The sequence below is a fragment of the Agelaius tricolor genome, unplaced genomic scaffold (assembly GCF_023055355.1).
Source record: "Agelaius tricolor isolate 1412-34295 unplaced genomic scaffold, bAgeTri1.0.p SCAF_11, whole genome shotgun sequence".
In the NCBI taxonomy this organism is placed as follows: domain Eukaryota; kingdom Metazoa; phylum Chordata; class Aves; order Passeriformes; family Icteridae; genus Agelaius; species Agelaius tricolor.
The window spans coordinates 24,463,173-24,488,394 of NW_027269271.1; the positions used below are offsets into that span (position 1 = coordinate 24,463,173).

At 41.0% G+C, this 25,222-nt stretch overlaps 1 protein-coding gene across 7 annotated transcripts in view; it reads left to right on the forward strand.

Annotated features, from left to right (window-relative positions):
* Positions 1 to 25,222, forward strand: part of ELAVL4 (ELAV like RNA binding protein 4) — a 64,969-nt gene that overhangs the window by 25,227 nt on the left and 14,520 nt on the right. For all 7 annotated transcript variants that reach the window (XM_071436699.1, XM_071436697.1, XM_071436704.1 and 4 more), the window contains exon 3: positions 19,738 to 19,841. In XM_071436699.1, coding sequence (XP_071292800.1) covers positions 19,738 to 19,841 — 104 coding nt within the window. The remainder of the gene's footprint in view (positions 1 to 19,737; positions 19,842 to 25,222) is intronic.

Below are 25,222 nucleotides of genomic sequence, written 5' to 3' on the forward strand. Positions count from 1 at the left end.
TAGAAAATCTCAAATGTATTTCTGAAGCTAGGTAGCATTGAATTGGCTCATGTAAAAGATTCTATTTCCCTTGTCAAGGAGCTGAAAAGTTGGTGGGGTTTTTTTTTTAGGATAATGTTGAGTCTTCTGAAATGTTTTTTTTCCAAGGAGTTAAAAGGTATAGAAAATCTTTTTAAACATACTGGATCTCTCCAATAAAATTCATTACCTGAACTCTTATTCATTTTAAATTTGGTTAAACAATGACAGGAACAGTCATCTGCTCCAAGTCTTTTTGCAGCCTTAGAACAGTAGTAGGAGTTTTTAATAAAATTGGTTTATGAAGTTGCCCCCTCGCTTTGGGAAGGCACATGTTAAAACAAGCATATTCCTTTACTAAAAAACTATGCTAATTTGGTAGTACACCGCACTGAGTGGAATAGGAATGACAGCTTCTAAGACAGCCTTTAATTTGGTATTCAAAACCAAAATCGTAAACTTGGGTTTTGTTTGGTAGCTTCTCAGAACAGGCAGGATATACAGTAGCATTTTTTAAAGATGCTAATGACTTGAGAGAGGAGATGGAAGTCAGGCATACATTTTAATTATGGGGGAGGGGTTGCAATAGCAAAAATGGTTTGGGTTTTTTTTTTTTTTCCACTGCAGAGATTTTAAGGGAATGAGACAAGGAAAAACAAGACTGAAGATAGTTGCCTTCATTTGGCAGGGGTGTTTAATAAAAGCAGAACTTGTGGTTGTAAAGTGTGCTTATTAAATTCTTCATTTACACTACCTAATTAATTCTAGCATTTTAAATTAACAGTGAAACTGGTCCCTGCTGTACCATTTCATAGCTACAGCATATTTCGTCCAACAACCCAGTTGTTCAGGTTTAATCAGCTGCGCTCAAAAAATGAGAAGGAACTTGGGTTAAAAAAAAACCCAGCTAAATGGCATAAACATTTTAGAACAGCATTAGATGAGAGGAGGTGACTTCAGGGAGGAAACCTATGGCTTCAGATGGATGTGAGTGAGGCTCAGCACTAACCAGAAATGCTAAGGTAGAGAGCGTTGCAGATGCTCTTTATTTCTTATTTTGTCTGAAGAAAACCAGTGACAAATATCTTCATCGCTTGAGGGAGAGGGCTTGAATTCATGGGAATTTTCAGAGAAGAAATGCTGAACTTGTTTTGTCCTGTGTTTGCAAACAAAAGATCCAGTCAGTGTAGTGTCCGTCAGATACTGTAAGAGCTGCTGGCCCTCTGAGTTGTCCTTGTTGACATAGTTTGTGTGTGGGAGAAGGGGATGTTTGTTACTAATTTTTTTAATTCATTTGGTAGCTTTTTTTCCTTTTTTTTTTCTTTCTCTGTAACTTACCCAGGAGCTTACCTCTTTGAATCTTCAGATGATTTGTATCCAAAAATCTTTGGCTTGCAAATCTTTTGCATCTTCAAATGATCCAGGAACACTGTAAAGCAGAATATTTATTGATACAAGAGTTCTTGCATCCCTTAAGTTATGGCAGGGTTTGCATAATTCTACTGTGTGGTACAATTTTATGTTCTTTGCATGTATAATCAGGAACTTTGTTGTTCCTCTGCCCAGAATGTTAACTCTGTTGGTTTTGGGTTTTTTTAATTGTTCTTTTTTGAATTTGCAATTCCTTTAAGATTATGTACAAAGACTGAAGCCTTTCACTTTAGTTTCAGGTATTTATAATATTCCTGATGCAAAAGATTTAGATTTAGATTAGATTAAAACTGAAGTTTTAAAACTGAAGTTTTAGATTAAAACTGAAGTTCAGAAATAATCATGGCATTGTAAGTATAATTTAAATATCAATGAGTGAAAAGGGGAGATGGAAGTACTGACTGCATTACCTGCAGCCTTCTCTAGAAGTTATGGATTGTCTGCTCCTTACTCCTTGGGATGTTCAAGCATAGGATCCAAGAACCAAAACCTACTAAAATGGCAGAACCAGAAGTCATGCAGTATTATGAGAGTACAGGAAGGTATCTTTCACATGAGGACTGTGCAGTGCTGATTCCTCTGTGGAAACCAATAAATTGTTGACCTGGGAAGGCTGTTCTGCTCCTTCAGTCCTGAAGTTTGTCCACACTGAGTTGGTATTGTGTGCCATCTAGAAAAAAATGTTTCCAACTTTCCTGTAAAATAAGAAGCCCATATTGAAAAGCTGCTGCCGTAAAAAGCAAAGACCCAGATTTTATTTAACCAAATGATGGGGAACTAGTGTGTTTCTATCTAGAACATGCTGTTCAGAGCTGCAAGTTTGCAGTTTGCTGAAATTTGGAGCTTAATTAAGCAGCCTTAATTTCAGCATCTGCATTTGGAAAGCAAGGGATGGAGAAGGTCTGTATCCTCAGGAGCAGAAGCCATTTATTGCACACTGCTGATGCCCAGGGAGGCAGGAGAGAAGGCAGGTGGGAATGGTCATGTTCTCCAGGAGAGAATTTCTGGGGTCTAATGGCAGATGTGCAGCAGCAGGAATGCTTTCCCTGGTAAGCAGACATCACCTAGTATTGGCCCAGTGTTGGCAGCAGCCAAGTTTTATGTATTTTATTTGGAGGTTTTGAGGCATGGCAGAGTAGATAACCAGGAGGTCCCAGTGGGTCCATCTGGGTTGGAGTCAAAGGAGGACTCTGGAATCTCATAATAATGTAAAGAGACAAAGTGAAAATGGGACTAATGGCTAAATTTAGTTCTAGGGAATGGGCCTTTGGTAAGGCAGTTTGTGACAATAGGTAACTATTGCATGGTTAAGTCTTGCAGGTGAAACACTTAAGCTGGAAATTGCAGAGATATTAGTGAAATTGTGTTGCTTTGTCAAGGGGAGAAAAGATTTATTTTTATTTAAGGGAAATAGTTCACAGCTATTTATGCTTAGACACTGCAGATAGAACATGTATTCACTGAAAAATTCACATACAAAGGCTGGCAGTGTTTCATCTATCTTTAATAATTTTGTGAAATGGTGTGCCAGAAGTGTCCTGTGGAAAGAAAAAAAACCAGCTCCATATGCAGATTAATATCATTTACAGTGAAACCCAGCATTAAGGTACCTGATCTGAGATAAATGAAAGTCTAACCTGAGCATAAACTACTTCTGCATTTGATGTCCATTCACTGATTGTGCTTTGGAAGTGCCTTCCATTTTGAGATATTACTGGTTCCAGCGGTTTTCCCCACGTAAAATGCATTAAACAGATAGGATTATGGAATGCAAGGATTATGTTAGATAAGACTTATAAACTCTTTAGAAAGTATGTAAACACTCATGCCTCATAGCATAAGCCCACCTAATAACAGGGTTTAGGAGAAAAATACCTTGTAGAGGTAGTTTATTCCCTTGTTGATGTGGAAGGGGGTTTTAGTAATTCTCTGCAAAGCAGTGGTAACCAGTCACTAATCTCTGATCATTTATTTGGCACAGATCTTGTTGCCTTAGACTGAGTGTTAGCAGCAATTTCATTGCTCTGGTAGAAGAGGAGAATTAATACAGTCCTTCAGAACAGGGGGAAAATGCTTCATGCAGTGGTGTTCACCATAAATTGAATATATATTTCTGGCATTTGGCTTGATTGCATTTAAAGGTCATATTTAGTAGTGCCCCTCAAATTGATTGTATAGGGAATCTCTGTAAGAAGCTGTGAAGTTTTGCATTTGACTTCCTTGAAAGCAAAAGACTTGGTATTTGCTGAAATAGGAAAAATATTTATACAGCAAAGTACTCAGCTAGGGTTCTTTTGTCTGAAAAAATAATACCAAATTAGGTGAATTGCCTTAGGTTTTTCAGGAAGTGACTGTACGTTGGCCCCACTGTATTTATTAGGTAAAGGAGATTTGTATGGAAGTTACTTCTTTGTGTTGAATGCATAGACAAATGCAGTGAAGAAAGAGTGGTCAGAGCAGTGTTAGTGCAGCTGAAAGTCAAGTGCCCGGAGAAGCAGAAGTCTGAGATAATGTAGTTTGGAACTGAAAAGAAAAAACTCTTTCTGCTCATCAGATGGAATACAGACTATGCTTTATTTTTTCATTTTATGCAGAGAATGAAATATTACAAGATATGTGGAAAACCAGACATGTTTCAGAGTCTTTTAAATTTGAAATCTAGAATTATTTTTAAAGGACTAAATATATGGCTCTGAATGTTATTAAAGACCTTTGATAAATTGATCTTAATTTCATAGCCTGGTTATTTTTACAGCTTATTTCCTGAAGTATATTCTGTTCTGGAGCAGAGATAAGCGTAATTTCCATGTTGCATATCCTATTTTAAGGGCTGCAGATTCAAGACAATCCCCAAATATTGATTATTTTAATGAACATTTGCATTAAGTATCTGAACTTAGCACTGTGGGGGAGGAGACACAGAAATGGTAGCGAGTGTCTCAGTGCTGGATCTCTAAAATGTTTTTTTGTGTGGTTTGATGTCAGTGCTGAACACTGAGGAAAATGGTCAAATTAGCATCCATCATTTTCTTTATCACTTCTCTGCAGTCGCCTGGTACAGACTCTGTGCCGGCGAACAAAAGAATTTTGATTTCTTGATTATTGGAAAAAAGCAATTGAGATGAGTGTTGGGGCAAATAGGCAGAGAGCAAGGAGGCATATGGCCCTTGTGCTGCAAAAGAGCTTTCTAATTAACTTCACTGGTTTCAATCCTGAGCTGCTTCTGCAGCGTATTAAATGCCTCTAATGCATATTTAGAATATTCTTCAGTTTTTGCTGCTTGGTTTGAGTAAATACCATCACCTTCCCATCAAGCCCAGTGTGGAAGGATTACCAGGGTGATTTTCCTCACCAGCCCAAGCAGGCCTGCATCTCTGAGCTCATGACCTCCTGATACAAGGTTACTTGTGAGGCTTCCCGGTGTGTCTGCTTACCTCCTGCTCTGAGCCTTTTTTCCATCCCTCCTATCACCTGTGTTGAAGAGAAGCTGTCTGCCAGGGGACAGCCAGTGAAATGGCTCTGGTGCAGCCCTCTCTTGGTGGCATTCCACCCTTCACTTCTGGTGTTCTCTCTCCTTCTTGGATCATTCTGCCCTCTCCTCCAGAAGCCCGGACCCTGTCCTTCAGCACTTGGCACAGCCGCTTCTCTCCGTAACTTTTTCTTTCCTTTTAGCCCAAGGAGAAAGGGGAGGAAAGCAATGTGAGTGCCAGGAAAGCTCTGGGAGACTGTCAGCCACTAGCAAGGCACTCCCAGCTGAGGCAGGATCCTGTGGGGCAGCAGCAGACAGCACACCCAGGTGCCTGTCAGGCCTCCAAGGCTGATTTTCCTAATGTTTCTCCATTCCCTGCTGCCCTCCAGCCATACCTATGGGCTGTACTGTGGCTGTCACCTCTGCCTGCTTCCCCTGTGCTTTGCTGCACAGCTTGTCCAGGAACAGCAGTGACCTGCGTAAAACCACTCCAAATGCTTTGCAAAGTGGTCTGCCTCCTGCTCTCCCTTTTCACAAGGCTTATTTCCACCAACACTGCATTTGGAGTTTCTTCTTGACTTTCAGAGGGTGTTCAGTAAACTCGTGACTGGGGTTACTTGACCTGCCTGCAGTAGCTCATTCTCTGAATCAGTGAGCCAGGGAGTCCTTGTCCCTTCTGTCTTGCAGAGCTGATCCATCATCAGTTGAGTTCCCCCTAGCAGGCTGTTTGTTTTCTCTTCAGCCAGAAGAGTTCTGCCAAGGCGATCTTCACCTTGGCTTCTGGGAATGGTCCATGTGAGCCCTTCAGGTACTGGGATCCCCTGCTCCTAGGAGTCTGAATGTCCTCAGCATTCCTGCCTCTCTTCTGTTTTCTACCACCTCAGTTCATGTGCAGTCCCTAAACTGATCAAAGTCATCATTCAGTTTCCATCCTCTCAGAATACATCCTTCAGATTTTTGCTTTTGGGGTTACTCTAACTGTGACTTGAGGAAAGATCCATTTACATAATCAAGCCAACCTCTTTTCTATTTGTCAAATGATATGCAATTTGTCAAGGGCAAAGTTCCTTTTGGAATATTTACTCCATGGAGGTCTTGCCCGGCCTTAAATCCTTTATTTTCCTTATTTGCTTTCAGAAAACTTCAGAAGTTCAATCTCACTGCTTGGAAACTTAGGCCACCATTTTAAACTGACTTACAGTTAAAACTTCTTAACTTCTAATTTTGCTGTTAAACACAAGGATATATGGAGAGGGCGTTTTCTACACCCCTAACACTGCTCACCACTTCTTTTCTCCTGCATAAAACATGGTTTCTCTTGCTGCCTGAGCTGGGAGTCCAGCAGCCTTTGTGTGCAGCTCACTGGCAGTCCTGTGCTTAGAGTCAGCACAGATAACCATCTCGGGAATCTGGGCTATTGGAAGTTGCTCTGATGTGCAGTCTTTGCCAACAAATCTCTGGATTGCATCAGCATTCTCTTCATGTCCTGTGCTTCATTCCTGGAATAGTCATTGATAGGGTACTGCAGCCTCTGACTTTTCAAACTGTTTGTGATACAGTCCGAGTTTTGTTTTGGCCCCTTCTGAATCTTTCCACATCTATTAAGAAATGTTTTGCTCAGGTACCATGTTTGCCATTTCTGTGATGCCACAATCTAATGGTCACTCTCCACTCTCATTCCTGTGAAATTCTCATTCTATGAAAAGAGAAGAGAGAAAGCAAGCATCATGGCCAGTCCATTTATTTGGCTTTGCTCACTGGCACTGCTTTGGCTGACTCACTGCTGCATGTTGTTGGATTCCTGAGCAGGATCCATCACTGACTTTGCAGATGTTGCTGCTTGTCCCTGCTAGGAATTTCAGTGCAAGTAACTGACTTGCAGGTGCTGCTGGAGGCAGAATATTGGACCAGGCAGATCTCTGCTCTGACACAGTACTGCTGTTCTTATGACTCTCAGCATCTGTTTAATCAGTGGAATATATCAGCTTGAGGGGCAAAAAGCTGAACACTTACTACTTTTATTCACAAGAGCCTAAACTGTCTTTTTTTTTTTCCAGTTAGATGGTTTTCAAGGGGTGTTGCAAAAGCAGATGGACAAAAAGCTGCGTCATACTCACCTGCAAGCAAACAAATGGCAGCATTGCCAGTGTGATTAATTGTTGCTGTACTAGAGGGACTGCTGTTCCTGCAGTACAAGCTCTAATCTCCCTGCTGCCCTATTCCAGATAATTGTGCTCACACACATTTGGAAGCACCTTAAGTTAGGTATCAACAGGCTTCCCTCCTCCTGCTGCAGAATTCTAGGACCCAAAAAATGAGGCTGCCTCCTCCTTCCCTGGGAAGCTGTTGGCTGGATGGAGGGGGTGTATTCACTTTCCTGGCTGTGAGGATGGTAGGTAGGGCATGAGAAGATAGGACATGTAACAAGAAGTATTCTCCAGCAGTTCCTTTTTTAGACTCCTCTGTTCTCCTACTTGCTGTATCTGTGTCATTTCTATTTACCAGTGCATATCTTTGCCCAGTTCTCTGTTTCTTTAAACATTTTCCTGCTCTGGAAGCCACTTTGTGTTAACCAAAAGAAAAAAAAAAAAACCAAAAACCCAGCCCCAAAGATGAACAGCTTTGGGAGCTTGACTGGTGACATATTTTTCCCTTATGCTTTCTGCTGCATTGGAATAGCTGCTCTGGTGCCTTCATTTTGGATGTTGGTAGTATCATGGTACTCACTTGCTCCAGGTTAGGTATTTTGCCAAACTGGAAAGGAAAGGAAGAAGTTTATTGACCACCTTCCTGCTTTAATATTGAGAAAAGCCTTTTATAAGAGTAGTGTATCACAGAAATTGCACTGGTTTTAGTGGTGGATAGCCAACAATGGCAGAAATCTGCCATCTTGAAAAGAGCAGAATTTTTATGCTGGAGAAAATTTACTGAGGCGCATATTCATGCTAATATTCTGCTCAAAAAAATTACCGAGATTAAGTGATAGAACTAAGTAGTATGTGCACACAAAGTCATAATATTTTCTCCTTGAAGTGGTTTTCATTGCTTTTGTTACCTGCAGGTACCTAAAAGGAATATTTTAAACATTTGAAACCCAACTGAAATTCCTGCTCTTGCTTTAAAATTTTGCAAGTTCTGTCTTAAAGCTGGAACAAATTTATGGTGAGGCTCCCTGCAGTCTGTATCTCAGTGCATAGCAAAATTTCTATAGGTAGCATGTTTTGGAATATGATGAAGTAGCTTTACCTTTCTCAGCATCTTTCCAGATGCCGTGTAAAGTCATCTACGCAAATCTAACTATTACAGATTAACCTTCTTAGCTGTCAGGTTGCAGCTTTTATTTATGTTTCTGCTGATCAGATTAAAAATGCTGCAGTCACGAGTTGTGTTGTTAATATTAAATTTTGTATTTCAATCTGTAATAAATTACTTGCCTCTGTGCATTGGAAAAAGTGGTTAGTAGAGCTCAGAGTTTAATTAGTAGGCTGTTGATGAGACAGAAAACAGGTATTGAGAGTCATTGTTCTGAATTACTGTGAAATTTGTTAGTATTGTTATGGCTTTTGTTTTTTGCTGTTTGACAGAGGCTGAGGTACAAAACCTTAAATGTTGCTGAATTAAATCATTTCATGACAAAATTACCAGGGCCTTTTGAGTTTGCAGTCAAACAGGTTTCAGATATTGATGTTGCAGTATAATATTATGTCCAGCTTAATATGCTTGTTTTGCAAAACATAGTCTTGGTTTTTTCCAGTTCTATGTTCCTTTCCCATTTCCTCTAGAATGGAAGCATTACTGCCACCATTTCTACATGAAATTATTCCAAGTTTGCTGATGCACTGGCTTTTCCAGATCTTGGCTGTGTCTTTCCCATGTTCTCTGCTTGCTTCCTTCTTATTGATAGAGTATGTTTTTGGCCTTTTTATTAAAATCTCTAGCATATGAAGCAAGATTTTTGTTGTGCCAGGACTTTCCACTCTGCAGTTCTCGGACACTTCATGAAAGTAGGAACCTTGGTCTGTGTGCAGGCTCTGTCCTGGTTCTGTCCTTTTGCCTTTCTTCTACCACTCACTGCCATAATTTTCTAGTGGAGCTTCTCATAAGCTTTGACTCTAGGTGTCTGGCATTGCCCTTTCTCATACAAGTTTGGCACATTTGCACCAAAACTGTGTATATGGTATGGTATGGGCTCCCTGTACTATGAACTTACTGTGCCTTTGGTTGAAGCCTAATTATTGAACAGTGAATAATCACTCTTTCTTTTGGTTTGCCTTCAGCTTCTGGTCCATTGTTCAGTATTAAATTTTTAGTTGCATTCTGCTTTCATCTAAATTTCAGAAGTGCCAGCATTTGGGGTGATATGCAGGAGGGAAGATACATCTGCTCTAATGAAGCATGTGCCTCTTCTGTGACCTGCTGGCTGATGTTCTTGGAGTGCCTTTTCTCTTTGGTTCCAGACAGTAATTCTTTCTACCCTCTTGTAATTTCATCTTTTTTTGAATAACAATATTAAAAGCAGCACTTCCAATATTTCATCTTCAGTCATAGTCTTTACACATTTGAAGTATCTATAGGCTTTTGTATCTCACTTTGGTCAGATTTCATCAAAGGATACCATATTTTAGTGTTTTAGCACTGAGCATTTCTAAGCTTGTATCTTAAGTCACTCTTGAGCCTTAGGTCTTATTTTTAAAATGTAATGACTGCAGATATTTGCCTTCAGTTCATTGCCTTCCTTTTCTCTGGTGCATACATTCCTTGTTGGAGTTGTGTGGTCTTTACCATTCTTTGTGTACTGCTTGTCCAGTGATGCTGTGTCCTTTCTCCCCAGTGTGACATCCCCTGTTTGGGATGAGGACTGCTTCCCACAGCATAGTGCATGCTTAGTATAATGCAGTGACTTCTTTAATTCTTTTTGCAGATTTTTTTTTCACACTGCTGATAACCATTTTTATGTGCTGCTACATCATTCAGGAGTTTTTTTCCCTGGTTCTATTTGTTTTCACTTTTTCTCAGTGAATCTTGTTTTCACTTAGCCTGTTTGTTTCTAATGTCTGCATTCTTGTGTTTAAGTCGTCTCTTCAGCATTGAATTTACTGTTCAGGATAGACAAGTCATGGCTGTTTCTTGTCCATTCATGCCTGTCCCCAGAACACTGGATTTTTATAGTACAGTCCCTGTTCTGTTCTGGGACAAAGCAGGGAGGAGTGCAGCCTTGCTCTTCTCAGAACAGCTGCTAATTCAGAGGCTGTGTGCTCCTTGAAGGAAGGGGGAGGAGAAGATGAAAAGAAGGGGAAGCAAGAGATGTCAACTGAGGGGAGCAAAATCCAAATATTTGCTCAGAAATGGAACTCACTTGTCTTGTGTATGTCAGGAGCAATAGCTTTTCAAAACCTATTTAATCAGTTGCTTGCAGTAGTACGAACACACCCATGCTGAAAATTCAGTTTTGCATTTAGAGAAACTTGATAAAAGCAAGCAAACAAAAAAGAAAAAGGAGGATAATATATTCTACAGAACATGAAATGTGTGTGTTGTTTACAAGATATCTCTAGCCCAGCACAACTCTCAATGGACCAGTGATAAGGTTCCAGTCTTAGAGGGGGGGAGCTGCAGTTTTAGCTCCTTCTTATAGTGGCTGTGTTACTCTGTCCAAGTTCACCCTGGAAATTGTGATGCTTTCAGTTTTTTCTTTTCCAAAACAGGAATAAAAGTGCTTTCCACAGTGGTGTTTGTGAAGAAAGGTGTGTTTCAGAGGTAAAATGCTTCCATGCTAAGGTAATGGGAACCATGGAAGACTCCAGCCAAGTCAGCAGCATCTGTCTCCAAGTGCCACTTAAACTTTGCAGGCAGATTAGTCCATGTCCTCAAGCACAGCAGTGGCACAGCTGACTTGGGTGGACTCTGTAGTCTGCACGTGAGAGCAAAGCCTTGTTTCAGGTGAGATGCAGAACATCTGAAATGATAGAAGCCTTTAGGAGTCTGTAAGGCACAATTTTCACGAGCAGGTGTGTCTTACCTTGCTGGTCAAGTGTAAAATGGAGTAGTTGCATGGTTTTGGAAGCCTTCTTGAAGTTTTTGGGGAGGTAGGATTTTTTGGCAGGATCTGGTGGTGCTGGGCAGCAGCAGGCTGTCAAAGGGTGCTCCATCTTGTTCTGTGCTGGGAGTTGGATATATGGGGCCATTCTAAAGTGAAAATAATTACTGTATCTAATTTTGGAAAATGGCAGTTACTGTCAATTGGTATTTAATTTAGACAAGACCTGCTACTGCTTCAGCATCTCTGAAAATCAAGACATTAAATTACACCATCTTGCATTAAAAGATTTGTCAGAACTACAGAAGAAGACAAAACTCATGTAATCTGCTCTGGCACTGCCTGGCCAAATCAAGCTTTCTAACTCAAGATGCTGGATCAATGATGTTTCCTTCTGTTATGGGGAGCTTGCAGATGGGTTTGGGGAGTCTTGCTTTGATTTTGAGGTCACTGTGTCCAGGTCCTCGTGGCTCCCTCCCAGAGACATGTGAAAGTCCAGGGCTTGCAGTTACCTCACCAGCACTAATAATTTGCTTTAGCTACATTTATAGGATTTGTTTCACATTTTGGGCAACGCTTCTTTTTATTCCCCTTTTATTTTTCTAGGCTTGTTGTCATGGTATCTGGCACTTCCCATTCAGATATTAAAATTGAGTGAGTGGTGTCTGTATGTCTGGTTCATTTTCCCTCTCTTATCCTCTCCCTGAGGGAGAGTTTTACGTGGGATGTAGCACACTGTTTGCAAGGGCTTCCTTTGGGGGATTTTTTAATCACGTAGCAGCGTCTCTGCTGGGGAAGGCCTGGTGCAAAGGAGCCCCTTCCACTTGGGCTGGAGTTTATTAAATCCTGTGAGCACAGGGCTCCCGTGGGACCTCACTGTGTCTCCCCTCGAGCTCCCCAAAAAGGTCTCTCTCCTGCATGAATGAGCTTTTAGTTGAGTCTCTCTGGCATTTAGGCAGTGATAGGAATTTTCTCTCTGCAGATACCTGATGGGGAGTGCTATAGCTGTTTGGGTATCAGGGCTCTGATGCCTTGGGAGGAGAGTTTGCTTGAGGGATCCTGTCCCCTCTGAGGATCTTTGTCATTGTGTAGCCTTTGCAGGTGCTCTAGCTGTGGAACATAGAGGATTTTTCCCAGAGGTTTGGGGTTAGCTTTACTTTTTTTATTTTTTTGTGAAGCTATGGGCATGTTTCTTAGGAGGGGATCTTTTCAAAGTGCATTTCACTGTTAGTCTGCAACATGGCTTTGCTCTCCAGTTGTATTTTAAGGATCTACAGAACTTGGATAGTGCTGTGGTTGTTTTTAGCCAAGGACAAGTCATGCTTCTTAATTGTAGGTGCACTGTAGCATCACAGCATATCTGGGGCTCTAGATTGGATTGCTTTTAAATACAGCTGACATTTCCTAATGTATAGGGGTGGGATTGTCTCAAAAGAAGTAAGGATAATTCAAGTATAGTAATTTGATGGAAGGTTCCATCTTGTACCCAGATGCCTTCCTGCAAAAAGCAAAAAACAAATGATTTATCACTCATGCTTGCCTGTCTGGTTTTTGCTTTGAGAAAGATTGTGCATTTTTCCCTAAATTCTTACAAAAGTGAGTTAATAGGGTGAGAATGTTTTCTTGCTGTTCATGGACAATGTGTATTGAATGAATCCTAATTTGTACAAACATAAGGAGTCTGTATTGTAAATAAGCTATAGACTAAATGGGTGCTGTGATAGAGCTGCACTAAGCACAGAACAAGTTACCCTTCATAGATGGGTTGCAGTGAATTGTGACAATGACAGCCTTAGCTTAATTGTTTGGTTCTAGGAGCACTGTGTGCAGAAGATGCTTCCCTTCTGGTTTGGTTCTCCTGAGACTGCAGTGTGCATTGCTGGGGTGACAGCAGGTGATTCTCCTTGGTAAAGTGGTGGAGGATGAATGGGGCTGACATTTACTGGTATAAAAAAGCGTCAGACAAGGAGCAGGTTTTGAACTGGGCTCATGATCAGATCTCCTTTTCTCTTGATCTGAATTTTCTCTCTATAGCTTACCTCCTTTTTGAGGTGAACAGCTCTATTTGTTGGTGACTGTTGTGGAAACAACAAGAAAAAAACATGAAAGTCATTTCACTTGACCCTCTTTGCACATTATGAATATATCATCTCAAGGATATTTATGTAACCTTCTCCAAAATCCTCTACTTCATACAGCTTTTTGTATGAGATGCAGTCATTCCTTTTCATCCCGGGAATATGTTTAAAAGACTTCTGAATTGGTTTGAAGGCTCACAGGGTGGTGTTCTGAAATGGGCCTGCCTGCTGGAGCCAGGATTGCCTTGAACATCAGAATTCTCTTTGGTTTCTCTTGCTTAAAAGACAGAAAGCAATCTCCCTGCCATCCATCCATAGGTTCTATTTATTACAAGCATCTCAATCTTGAGAAACACTGGGAAAAGTGGGAGAGTTATGTGCAGGTTTGCTTGGAAGAGCCGCAGGTGGACAGCAAGTTGAGCTGAGCTTTTGTGACAGAGAGGAGCTCACCCTGCGACCAGTTCCTTCCCTGAATTTCACCGAGGTTTGAACAGGCAAAAATGGATCTGGGGAGATGTGGAGAATTGGTGGTGAGCATTATTTATCTTTTGGTCCCCAAGGCAGAGTGACTGAAGGCTGTTGCTGTCTGACTCCTGCCTGGCTGATGCGAGATGAGCTGTCAGACGTGCCCTACTTCCGAAGGGAGGGATGGTGTCGGCGCTCGCGGTATGCCTCTCTGTAGGGAGGGCAGCTTTAATTAGGCTTTTCATTTGGGCAGGGGACAACAAAACCACAATTTGAGGCAGTTCAGATCACTGCTGTCCCATTCTGTCCTTGTTCTCGTGACTGGCTGCTTATAGTGGGGACCATAGTTCTTTAATTCCACAGTAATTTATTTCCAAATAAAAAAGATGTTTCTAACCATTTTTTTAACTTACCTGGTCACAGGTGGGCAATTAAAAGTTGTGCTCATCTCACAGTTGCTCTTAGAATAGTTTCCTGCAGTAGGAAGGCTTCAGACTTTCTGAGGATGTAGTTTGCTTCTGCTTTGCTTGTGGCAATGATTGTTCTTCATAGAACCAGCAGGAACAGTGTATTTGTAGAGCTTCAGAGTAGAAGAGGTTATTGAGCACTTAACACATCCTGCCAAAACGTTCCCTGGATTAATTTCTGCTTGAGCTAGAGCATAGCTTTCAGAAAAAAATCAAGCCTTCAGAATTTCCAGTGGTAGAACTGACAAAATGGTTGGTAGGTACTTAAATTTGTGTTACCTTCCATGTCAAAAAAGCAGAGCAAATGGCTTCCACAGGAAAACAGCATTTGCTGTATTGTTTCTAGTCTGGTTTCACTTGCCAAACAGTGGGATTTGGGGTACATAACTCTGTGGGTAAACATTAGTAAGAAACAACAATTTGTGCTTCAGGTGAATACTAATGTAGTAATGTTCAGGTCCAGCTTCATTCAAAGCACTATCACAACTTTTTGATCAGGTAGGCAGATTGACCCCCTTATCTCTACTGAAGGAGTTCTTGTGCTGTGGTCAATTCTCATGGCCCCATCACCAAGGCATCAGTGTCTTGCTTGGAGCACATGCACCAGGACTGGGCTCTTCCTCAGCAAAGCACAGGCAGATCAGAAGCAGCAATTTTTCCTTCCATTTCTGATTCTGTGACTTGTATGGCAAAAATAGTTTTAACTCTTGTGTCAGTGGTGCAAGCTTGATGTAGCCTGTGTCAGTCTTTTCATTTCAGCGTTCCTAAAGTATGGCACAGTTAACTTGGTTTGGCAGGATGTAATCTTTGTGCTGTGCAAATGTGTGTATTTGTGGTTTACTGAGGAGCTTAAATTGCTTTGTGCTTTCCCTCTGTCCTCTTTGTACTTATCCTCTCCTCCTCCTGTCTTTCTGCAGTCAATTTTCTCAAGCAAGGAGTTTGGGTTTTTTCCACTTACTGGTGGAAATAAACAATTTAGGGCCAAGATCTGTTTCCTGAGATAGATGCTTTCCTACAGGTCTTCATCGTGATTTCCTGTTCACAAGTCCCAGTAAGAGATCTGTTGGCTTCTTTAATCCGTTTAATGTGTACCCTGTTAATTTTATTTTAGTCAATTAATAAGCAGTACCAAATCAAGTCCTTTAGAGAAGACCAAGTATATCAATGTTGATTAAATGGCATTCTTAAAATTTATAGGTCAAACTTGTAATCTCATCAAGAAGGTTGTCAGTTCAGTTTGACAGAATCTGTTTTCCATAGACTTAATTTGATTGACATTGATTTTATTACCCCCTCACTAATTCTTTATTATGGAAGTCCAGTATTGAATATTCTGTAAATTTGCCTTGCTCAGCATTAGACTGCTGGACCTGTAAGTACATGGGCTCTCCTGTCCTCCCTCTTTGAATTCCAGTGCAAACATTTTTCCTCCAGGCTTCTGGAATTTCTTGATCACAAAAGAGAGCCATTAGCCCCTTTTTTTGGAGTCTGTTCTCTGCAAATAATCCAGATCATTTAATTTAAACATGTATAACTTCAGAAGCTCCTGTTTAGCATTCACCTGGGTATATCTTCACATACTTCTTCAGGTGTACATAATGCCTCTTGTCTCTGTACTGTTACTATTAGTATCTTCTGGTGAGTCAGGATGAGTGTTAAGGGATCTTTTTTCAGTAACCTAAAAAAAAAAAGTATTTTGTTATTCCAACCTTTACTAGAGGGGTTTTATGCCTTTCTTTTAATTGGTTTTCTATTATATTTTTGTTCTAACTTACAGGGGTTTTTCTAGGTGTTTTCCCTTTACCTTTAACATATATATGGAATTGGCCAATGTAGACTGACTTACAGAGGAAGTAAAGGAAGGTGCAGGTCTTTGACACTGCCTTTTTAACAGTTGCAGGTTTTTGGATGTATGGTTAAAGATTATACAGGGTGAATTGATTTTTTTTTTTCCTATCTTCTTTCTCATTACTTGTTTTAAGTGTAAGTTTCAGCTCTGAAATGGGACTTTCTCAAATGCAAAACATGTACATTTCCAGTTTGGGTTTGGCTTTGCCTGTTTTGATTTTTTAAGACTGTCAAGTTCTTGGTAACTTCTAGCCCTGTTACTGCTCATTTTTAGACCTATTCCTTACCAGATTCTGGGAGGTCCACTGTCCATTTTCTGCTGCTAGAGAAAACATTCGGAAAGAGCAGTGGGAATAGCAAGATAACAAGGTGTTGTTTTAGGATCATCTAGAAATATCTCTTGCCTGACCTACTGAATCACAGCATGTGATGAACTATTGGATTCCAAATCACAGAAAATATTTACTATTTACGGTGCTGTTCCTGGGAAGTGTAGCATGGGAATGAACTACAGTGTCTGTGTGGGATCCCACTGAGAGGTCCAGCTGCTTGCTTTGTGCTGCCAGATTGTGTCCAAAGAAGTGTTACCCTTTTGGAGTACATGCAGGAAGAGCACATGATGAAAAAAATAGGGAAGTTCATACTGTTTACTGTATTTTGGAAGAAATCCTTTCCTTTCTTCACCTGTAACAATTTTTAGTTCCTGCGTATCTGGAGTCTGTTTTGTCTGACATAAGGTACATTGCTCTTGAGAGGAATTTGAAACTCATGTTTTTAGCTGCATGTATAAATTTTTTTGGCTTCTTAACTGTAAATGTTTAGCACAGTAAAACTTAATGATGTTTTCCACAGTCATCATAAAGCTTTTCGCAGACAAAAAACTAATCTGATGGGGTTTTTTTCAATTTTTTGAGACTGGGGTGTTTGTGTCAATTTTTAAACACATGATAATATTTAGGCAAGATTGTTGAAAATACAAAATAACCAAACAAAATAGACCCTTGAAGTGGAAAGCTCTTAATGGGAAGTTTTTTTTCCTTTCAGCTTCACTGGTACAGTGAGGTCTATGCCAGAACACAGCAGAAGGAATTTGCTGATGGAAACAACTGCACTGAGCTTTCAATGGGCTGTGAAGGGTGTGGAGTTTGAGTTTTTAAGATAAAAGGGCATTCATTGAATTAACAGAAATTCAGTGCTCAAAATTCTGAGCATTCACCCTTTTTGTGAGAATACAGTACAGCTAATATAGCAATCAGTGGGATATGAATTCATAACCAAATGCTTCTGAGTAACAGGCCTGCTATCCTGTTACAAATTTCATATATTTCTTGATGTCCAGGAGTATATACACTAACAAGAAGAAATCTTGTTTCTGCAGACCTGTTGTTTGAAAGAAAAATGGTATGACAGTGTGATAGTTTTCATTAAGCCAGGTTCTGCAGTCCTGCATGAAGACGAGACCAACTTTATTTGTTTTGGTATTTGTTATCCTTTACCTTGGAGAAAATACATTTAGCCATTGCCACTTGGTAGAGAGAGATGATGGTATCTAAATAACTTGAATGTTACTGGGGGACTCAAAAAAAAAATGTAATTGTGATCTCATTGTTTTCTTGTATTGCCATTCAGTTTCCTTTCCTACTGCTAGTGCTGTCTGTGGGTTTACTGTCCATGGTCTCTCTTGTGTAAGTACTTGCAGAAGTGAGAATGTTTGTATGGGAGATTGTTGAAAAGCAGTGTATACATTGTAGAGGTTGGTCAGTCCGTGTGCCTTGACAATAGCAGTGGGTGGACATGGAAGCCCAGGATCAGACATTGGCCATTAATCCCAGTCTCACATCAGCTACTCCTGCTTTCCATGTGCCTTTGAAGCCCAGAGATGATTAATAGGGAAAGGATACAAACACAGGTTATCCATCTCTGATCCTTGAGTCTCCTTCCCCCCATAAAAAGATGTTTGTTTCCTAGAGAATGGCTTTCCTCTCCCTAGGATTGTTTAGGATTAAACATATCAAAGATTTGATGTGTTCAGAGGCACAGGGATTTGGGCTGTATAAAATACCTCAGGTAAGCAAGCAGAAGAAGGCATGGCAGGGAAAGTATCTTTACAGTATTTTTGCTCCAGGCTTTGTGCTCAGCCAGACTTCAGGTCATTCTTGGTTAATGTCATGTAACTTGGGTAAGAATATTTTTGCTGAGATTAGTTCAGCTCTCCAGGAAGACCGAGTATGTTTTTATACTTTTTTCTGAAGTTAAATTGATGGGACGGAATTGCTCCCTGGCTGTATTGCATGTTAAAACAGCCATTTCTTCTCCTTCGCCTGCATGTGGGCATTTCAGGCATGAACTGCAGTGTTTCCATGGATTTTTAAAGTCTTCCATTGCATAGTTAGCAGCTTTTAGGGCTTTGATCTGATTTTGTAAGACAGAAGCGCTCCCTATATTTGTGTTACAGCAAACGCTGTATTTTTGGTGGCGTCTGACTTTGAGAAACACACAGATGCTTTTTTGTAGTCCAGGAGACAAAGAAACAAAGCTTTGTGCTGGGAGGCAGGATCTGTGCCTCCAGGGGACATCAAGGCACTTGGTGTGCAGCTGCCTTCCCAACCTCCCCTTCCTCCTGGTGAGCAGGAGCTGGGTCGCTGTTTGCTGCTCCCGTGGCTAGAAATCTCCACAAATGCTGCTCCTCTCCTGGGGAGGGATTTTCACATGTTTCCTTTCTCACTGCCTGTGAGCAGCAGCATTTTGATCCCCTGCACATCAGTGCCGAGGGACAGGTGGTTTTTTGGCATGCTGTGCCCAGATACACAGAAGGGTGTATGAGAGGGAGCCTGACAGGATGGTTCACCTGCCTGCTTGGGCTTACTGATTCTTGAAATGTGATTATCTGTGCGTGTTTGAGTTCATGTGCCTTAAAAAAAAAAAAAAAAAAAAGCTGTGTTTTCCAAACATGCAAAATAAGTTCAGTAGGATGCTGGAAGGAAGGGATCTGGAAGCGGCTGTCTGTCACGTTGCATTAATAGAATCGGTGCTGCAAAGCTGCTGCTTGGGAATTGGGAGAAGATCCCTGTGGAGCAGGTTCTCCCAGCCCTGTGCAGCCCCACAGCCCCGTGTGTGTGTGTGATCCCTGCAGTGCCCACAGCACGGCCTCTCCAGCCCCGTGTCACTTAGCCCAGGTATTAACCGGCTCTGTTCCTGCTGCAGACACACACACGGGTCTGGCTGGGCAGGCAGAAGCTGTTGAAAGGCTTTTGGCTGCTGCAGTGGCCTCCTGCCATCCCGTGCACAGCAGCAGTTGTTGCACTGTTTGGGTTTGCTGTCATCCTGAATGCTCCGAGGGGAGCTCTAATGTGGTCCCTCGCCCGGCTGCAATTTGGGCTGTCCCTTCTCCTATTTACTGGCTGCTCACTGAGCAGTAAAAAGAGATGTAAAGGTGGTTTTCTGTTCCTCAGCTCCTTCAAGGTTAGTGTAAAAATGCAGTTTCCTAATTTTGTGGTTTAAATACTTCAAGACTTGTTTACAAACAGCAGCAAAATTATACATGTGTGTTTATTTAATTTTAAGAGGTGGCCTTGTTACTGGCAGGTCAGCCAGTTATATTTATTAGGAGCTCAGCACAAAACTATTACACAGTTCTGTTGCTGTCAAGTCTCATACATGCTTAGCAGTAAACTCCTGGGGAAGGCAGGGTGAGGAGTTGCTGCTTCTCGTTCTTACAGAAGGCTCTCAAGAGGAGCAGTTTAAAGTTATGATGGCTCCCCCTGTATTAAGGAGATAAAGAAATGGTGAAAAACAGCATAGAGCCTCTAAGGGAAAGCAGGAATGAAATGAACTGCCTAAGAATATTGTGCTTCCACTCTTGGAAGTTGTTCCTGTGCTGAAAAATACTGAATCCTTTTTTCTTTATTTCTTGTGTTTCAACAGGGCAGAGTTTAGGGTATGGATTCGTTAACTACATTGATCCAAAGGATGCAGAGAAAGCCATTAACACTTTAAATGGACTCAGACTCCAGACCAAAACCATAAAGGTAAGACAATATAAAATGCCTTTTGCTCAATTCAGGAACAGGAGAAAGTAGTTGGAACTGTTTCTGGCAATTTCATCACTATTTTATTCTCCATTGTAAGGGGGTTAACGAGCTCCTCCTTGGAACAATGAACGGACATGCAGAAGATGAAATCTCTTGTCTCCGAAATTGCTGCTATTGTTAAAGAGAGGGGAAAGTAACAGGAAGCTCTTTAAAGCATGACAGTGAGGCTTAAATGTAGAATAGAACAGCCAGAGTGATACCATTATCCATAAACAGGTGAAGTACCTGATGGTGTATTCACAAGTTACATGTTTCCTTATGTTTTCAAAGGAAATACTTTGTCACAGAGTTCTCCTTTAGTGACACTTCTGTCCTTATCAGGTGTTGAAAGCACGTTTCTCACAAGTTAGAATATGTTGTTCTCAACAAAAAATTTTTTCTCAATTTCCACATCCTTAATTTGATTTATTTTTTTAAAAGCTGGAGGCTTCCCACCGAAGTCTCTTATTTCATTGTTTGTAATAGACCATTAGTTATTCAATGACCTTCTTAAGTGGTCTCACAAGAAAAGCAAGCTTCTACACTGTCACCGTTTTTGCTGCATGGCTGATAAAGCTGTTCTGGAACAGCTTACAGAAGATTTCCACACCCCAAATTCTGACAAATAATACAGCTTAAGGGATGTGAATCAAAAAATTGAACAGGAGCAAACAGCAGATCAGATTCAAATTATCTGAAACTCCTTTGATCATTTTTTTGAATGCTGGCTTTTGATTTGCACCATTTTCTTAATTTTTCTTCTGTAGTTAATTTGTATTTCAAAGCTAAAAGTGTTAATATAAAAATAGAATTTTTACTGTACTGAATATTGGTACAAGTAATATCAGTGATGTTGTGTCTTGCAAAAAAAAGATACGATGTAATGTAGCCAGTACTGTGGGTTTTGGCAGTCTGGCTAAAGATTGTGGTTTGGACAAAGTGGTATTCCCTGAAGTTAAAATATTTCTTGGATTCTGGTGTATTTCTAAGGATTGTTTCAAGCAAGTTTTTCCCCTGATGTTTGATCAGTGAAGAGCAGAAGTGCTGAGCTGAGGGTTATGAAAGTGGTGGAGCAGCTGCATGGATTTCTTAGGAAGGGCTGCTTCCAAACCTCCCTCAGACCATCCAGATACCAGCCCACAGACAGGCATGTGGGCCATACCTCAAAATGCTCACAGCCTGGTTTTGTAGAGCTAATGGAAACACTTACAGGAATATGTAAGGCAAGGCAGCAAAATCTACCATCTTATCAACTGCTGCAGGTGGAAATGCAGGCTTGGACTCAGCAGTTTCCACTTGCAGTGAAAAGTTGCTCTCCAAATTGCTTTTAAAGGCATATTATCGGGGAAAAAATATTTTGAAAATGCTTATTAAGAATTCAGTAGAACTTGAAAAATCTACATCAGTTTTTCATGCAGCACATGTATATTTTGAACATTATTCAGCCGTAGGAAAGAGCTGCATTTCTTGTCCCTAAGTACCTCTGCTGCTTTGCCTGTTTTTCTTTTTTGTGAACCAGAGCAATGCTATTACATTCATAATATTTCAAGGTTACAGGAAACTCATGCAGTAAAAGGCCTCCAGAAACTGGAACCCACACCAATTATTATTATTATACATTTCTCACATGCAAAATTAAACCATTATGCCTTGTTATCATCTGTAGTAAGACTTTTGTTATCTGGGAATTTACTATGTAAAATCTTATTCGTGGTACTTTTTTTTAATTCAGTATAAATTTTAGAAATTCAGTGGTTTGTTTTGGGGTTGGCATGTTTATTAATAGCTTGTAAACTAGCATAGAATAAAAGGACATGGGGAGGCTTTTGAAAGCGGTTAAAATTTAATAATAAGCAAAGAGATTGATCTAATCTACATGCACAGGAGCTGCATGAGTTCTTCTATGGCTGGGAGGAAGCATAGGGTTTGGGATTTTTTTAAATAAAGTTGGGGTTATGCAGTTGCCTAAAACGAACCCAAGGGAGCCTCCTATGCCAACAGCCAAAGTTTTGGCCCCAGGGACATCTAATCAGTAGTTTCCAACCCAGTTTTTCATTGCAGAATCACATGTGATTACCTTACCTTTACCTCCTTGCCTTTTTTATATTTTTAATTATGTTTTACTTCTGGAAATCCTGATAAATTAGGTCTGCTTTGCCTAGTACTGTGCAGTGGGGATGGAGCTTTCCCAGTGTTCATGCTGAGGGATAAATCAGGTGCATTTAGTGCTGCCAGTGGCATTTGTGTTGCTGGAGAGATCTCTGGTTTCCAAAGGGCTTCAAGGTGCTGAGGAGCAGAACTCAGCACTGCTGAACCTCCTCGCTTGCCCATTGCCCCCACATGCTGCTTTCCAGCATCTCACTGTCGTTCTTTGTAAGGCTGAAGTATTTAAACATGTGGAAATATTATATTTAATTATCAGACCCAATTACTTTAGCTGCAGTTGCCCTTTACAGTTACTAAAAATGCACCATTGGTGCATTAAAAAACCTCTCTCAAGAGAACATCTAGAAATGAATTTGGTAGCACATAGCTTTGTAGACTAAAAAATATTTAGTAGGACAACATTGAGCTGGAAAAGTACTGAAAATTACTTTGTTCTGCTTTCTTCATGAATGTGGCTGGTTTTTTTGCTTCGGAATCAATCTGTAAATATCTTATTGATGGATGGGCTGAACCTTGACTCCTGTCCATGTATGTTGGGTAGCTGCAGTCCTCCAGGTGGAATTTCTCTGGCTGCCTTTTGGAAGCTGTTTTGATGGAAAGCAAGTTGAAATGAGTAATCTGTGAAAGCCTTCTACAGTGGCAAATTACTTCTACTTGCCAAGGTCACTGTGGTCCTGCTGGCTTTGTCCCATCTGTGTCGTGGGCTCTGCTGTTCCTTGCACCTAGACTGAACATGAGGTGGCTCTGGGGAGTTGCATTTGCACTCATTTTTTGACCCCACAAGGCTTAATTCCTGTTTAAAAATAATATATGTATTTTATGCATGTGGCCCGAGATGCTGTCCTTTTCACTTCTGTAACATTTTTGTGGCAGCTTAATGTTCTCTCTCTCCTGATGCTTTGCAAAACAGCCATGCAGTCACAGGAGGAACTGGCTTAATAGCAGGATCAGCAGAACAGCCAGGCACAGTCGACTCTGATGTGTGGACTAAAATAACTGAAGAAATGTTCTTTTTATTCTGTCATTGTTATGATAAATAATCCCTTTTCACTCCAGCAGCTAAAATATTTATGTGCATTTTATTTAAGTCAATGATGCCCTTTCAAGTCAAAGTTGAGAGGTGACGATTTACAGAATATCTGTTGGGGAAAAGCATTGGAGGGAGTTGTTTGGTGGTAATAGGTTATACACATTTTGTTCCTCCTCAGCTGATCATAGTGCATATTTTATTTACGCCATTTCATAGCAGCATCATCTTCTTGTGAGAGAGAAAAGCTTCACTTTATTTTTACAGCTAAAGCTTGACATAATTCTGCAAAACAGTTTAGAGTGAGGGAAGAGACAGTGTGTGTTGAAATAAATATATATTCCAGAAATTGAATCTATTTTTAGAAATTAAATTTGCCCATCCATAAAAGCATATGAAAGGTCACTGCTGCTGTTGAAGATTGCCTGGCAATTCAGTTGCATCAAATATCAGAAGGAAAATAAGATGTGTGATGCATGGGGTACAGATTGTTTAAACTGCTGCTTTGCCCTGAAAAAAGGACAACGTCTGAAAGGATGCAAAGGAAGTGTTTTACAATTTACTTGGGGATTCAGGTGACCTGGCCTCATTGGAACAAGGGCAGAACAGTTTTGAAAGGAAGTTTGAAATCTAAAAAGAGCCAGTGACCCCCTGAAGTGCAGTCTTGTGCACCCCTCTCTTCCTTTTTCTCTGTTGCCTGAGAAATAGGTTTGCTTCTTCCTTCCCTCACAGGAGCAGGTACATGCTGTGACACTGCTGGAGCAAAGGGAGATGTCCCCAGAGAGGAGAGAAGGAATCTGGGTTCTCTGAGCCTTTAAAACAACTGGATGACCTCCAGTTTTTAAATCTATCATATCTATCCAATGGTAAAATACCAAACGGATAAGGTGATTCGTCTGTGCTCAGAGGCTTTTTCTAGTTATTTTAATTTTCAGTTAAACTGAGTAAATAGCATGAAATTTTGTATTTCTGCTATATTCTGTTGTTTTGATCAATAGGTCTGGATGGTCCTAGTTTAAAATACAGTAAGTAAGGCTGTGGGAGAAAGTAATGCTGCTTTTTCTGAAAATAAAGTAGTAACATTACTGCTGAAAGATCTTCCTATTTATCTTGGTTTCTGTGGCATTTTTCAAAATGCCAGCTATTTCCACAAAACTAAATCTGTCGGGCTCTAAATCTGTCCATGTTAATTCTTGTAATTGTCCACAAAACTACAAAGCATCCTGTCACTGTAGGGTAACCAAATAACAGCAGCCTCAGACTTCTCTGTCCTACAAAGTCATTTGTCACAAAGATTGCCTTCCAGCCGTGCTGCGCGGAGGAGGGGTTGCAGCAGGGAGTGCTGGGGAAGAGACTGCATCTCCTGCACCCCATCCTAGACTCCTGGGGAGGAGTGGGGGGAGCTCAACACAATTTGGGTGGCAGCCAGAAAGCTCTGGACTGCTGACAGTGATGGTAGCAGAGCTCTGGTGCTGGTGCCCTTGGTGCAATGCTCAGCCACAACCCCATGTTCTCCAGCCATGTTCTTCCACAGCTTCCCCAGGGCCACTGAGCCTGCTGGGCACTGCCTGCAGCCTCCTATCCCTCTGAAGAAATGGGATGTTGTGCAAGGCTGGCTGGTAAGGAGAGGGTGTACAGAGAGATCTGGGCAAGGTACAGGAGGAGCTTGGATGCTCTGCAAGGAGGAAGGGATGGAAGGTTTGGATGTTGGAAGGTGCTGGGAGTAGCTGAGTATGTTGGACTGCAGCAAGGAGGGATTTGCATTTTTGAGTGTCTTGTGTGCATTGGACCCCCTTTTTTCCCCTTTCCTGAAAATTCGCATTACAGGCACAAACTGCAGATTTGGGATGTAGCTATTTTATGGCTCCACCTAAAATTAACTGCTTGTTCTCTTTTATGGTAGCTCACAGTTAGTCAAAGAGGGGTCATTTGCTGTGGCTGCTGCTCCCCAAGACAAAGTCTTGGACCAGAAACTTGAAAGATGCTACAGACCTGGAAAGCCTAAACGAAGTTGACTCCTGGTTTGCTCTTTAGGAGCCTCTGTCAGTGTAACCCTTTGGACTTCATAGTGCTTGTTAACAAACAAACCTTCCTCCACTCTTTGTGCCTGCAATGATACTGGTGCTCCAAGGACCTTTCAGTGCTG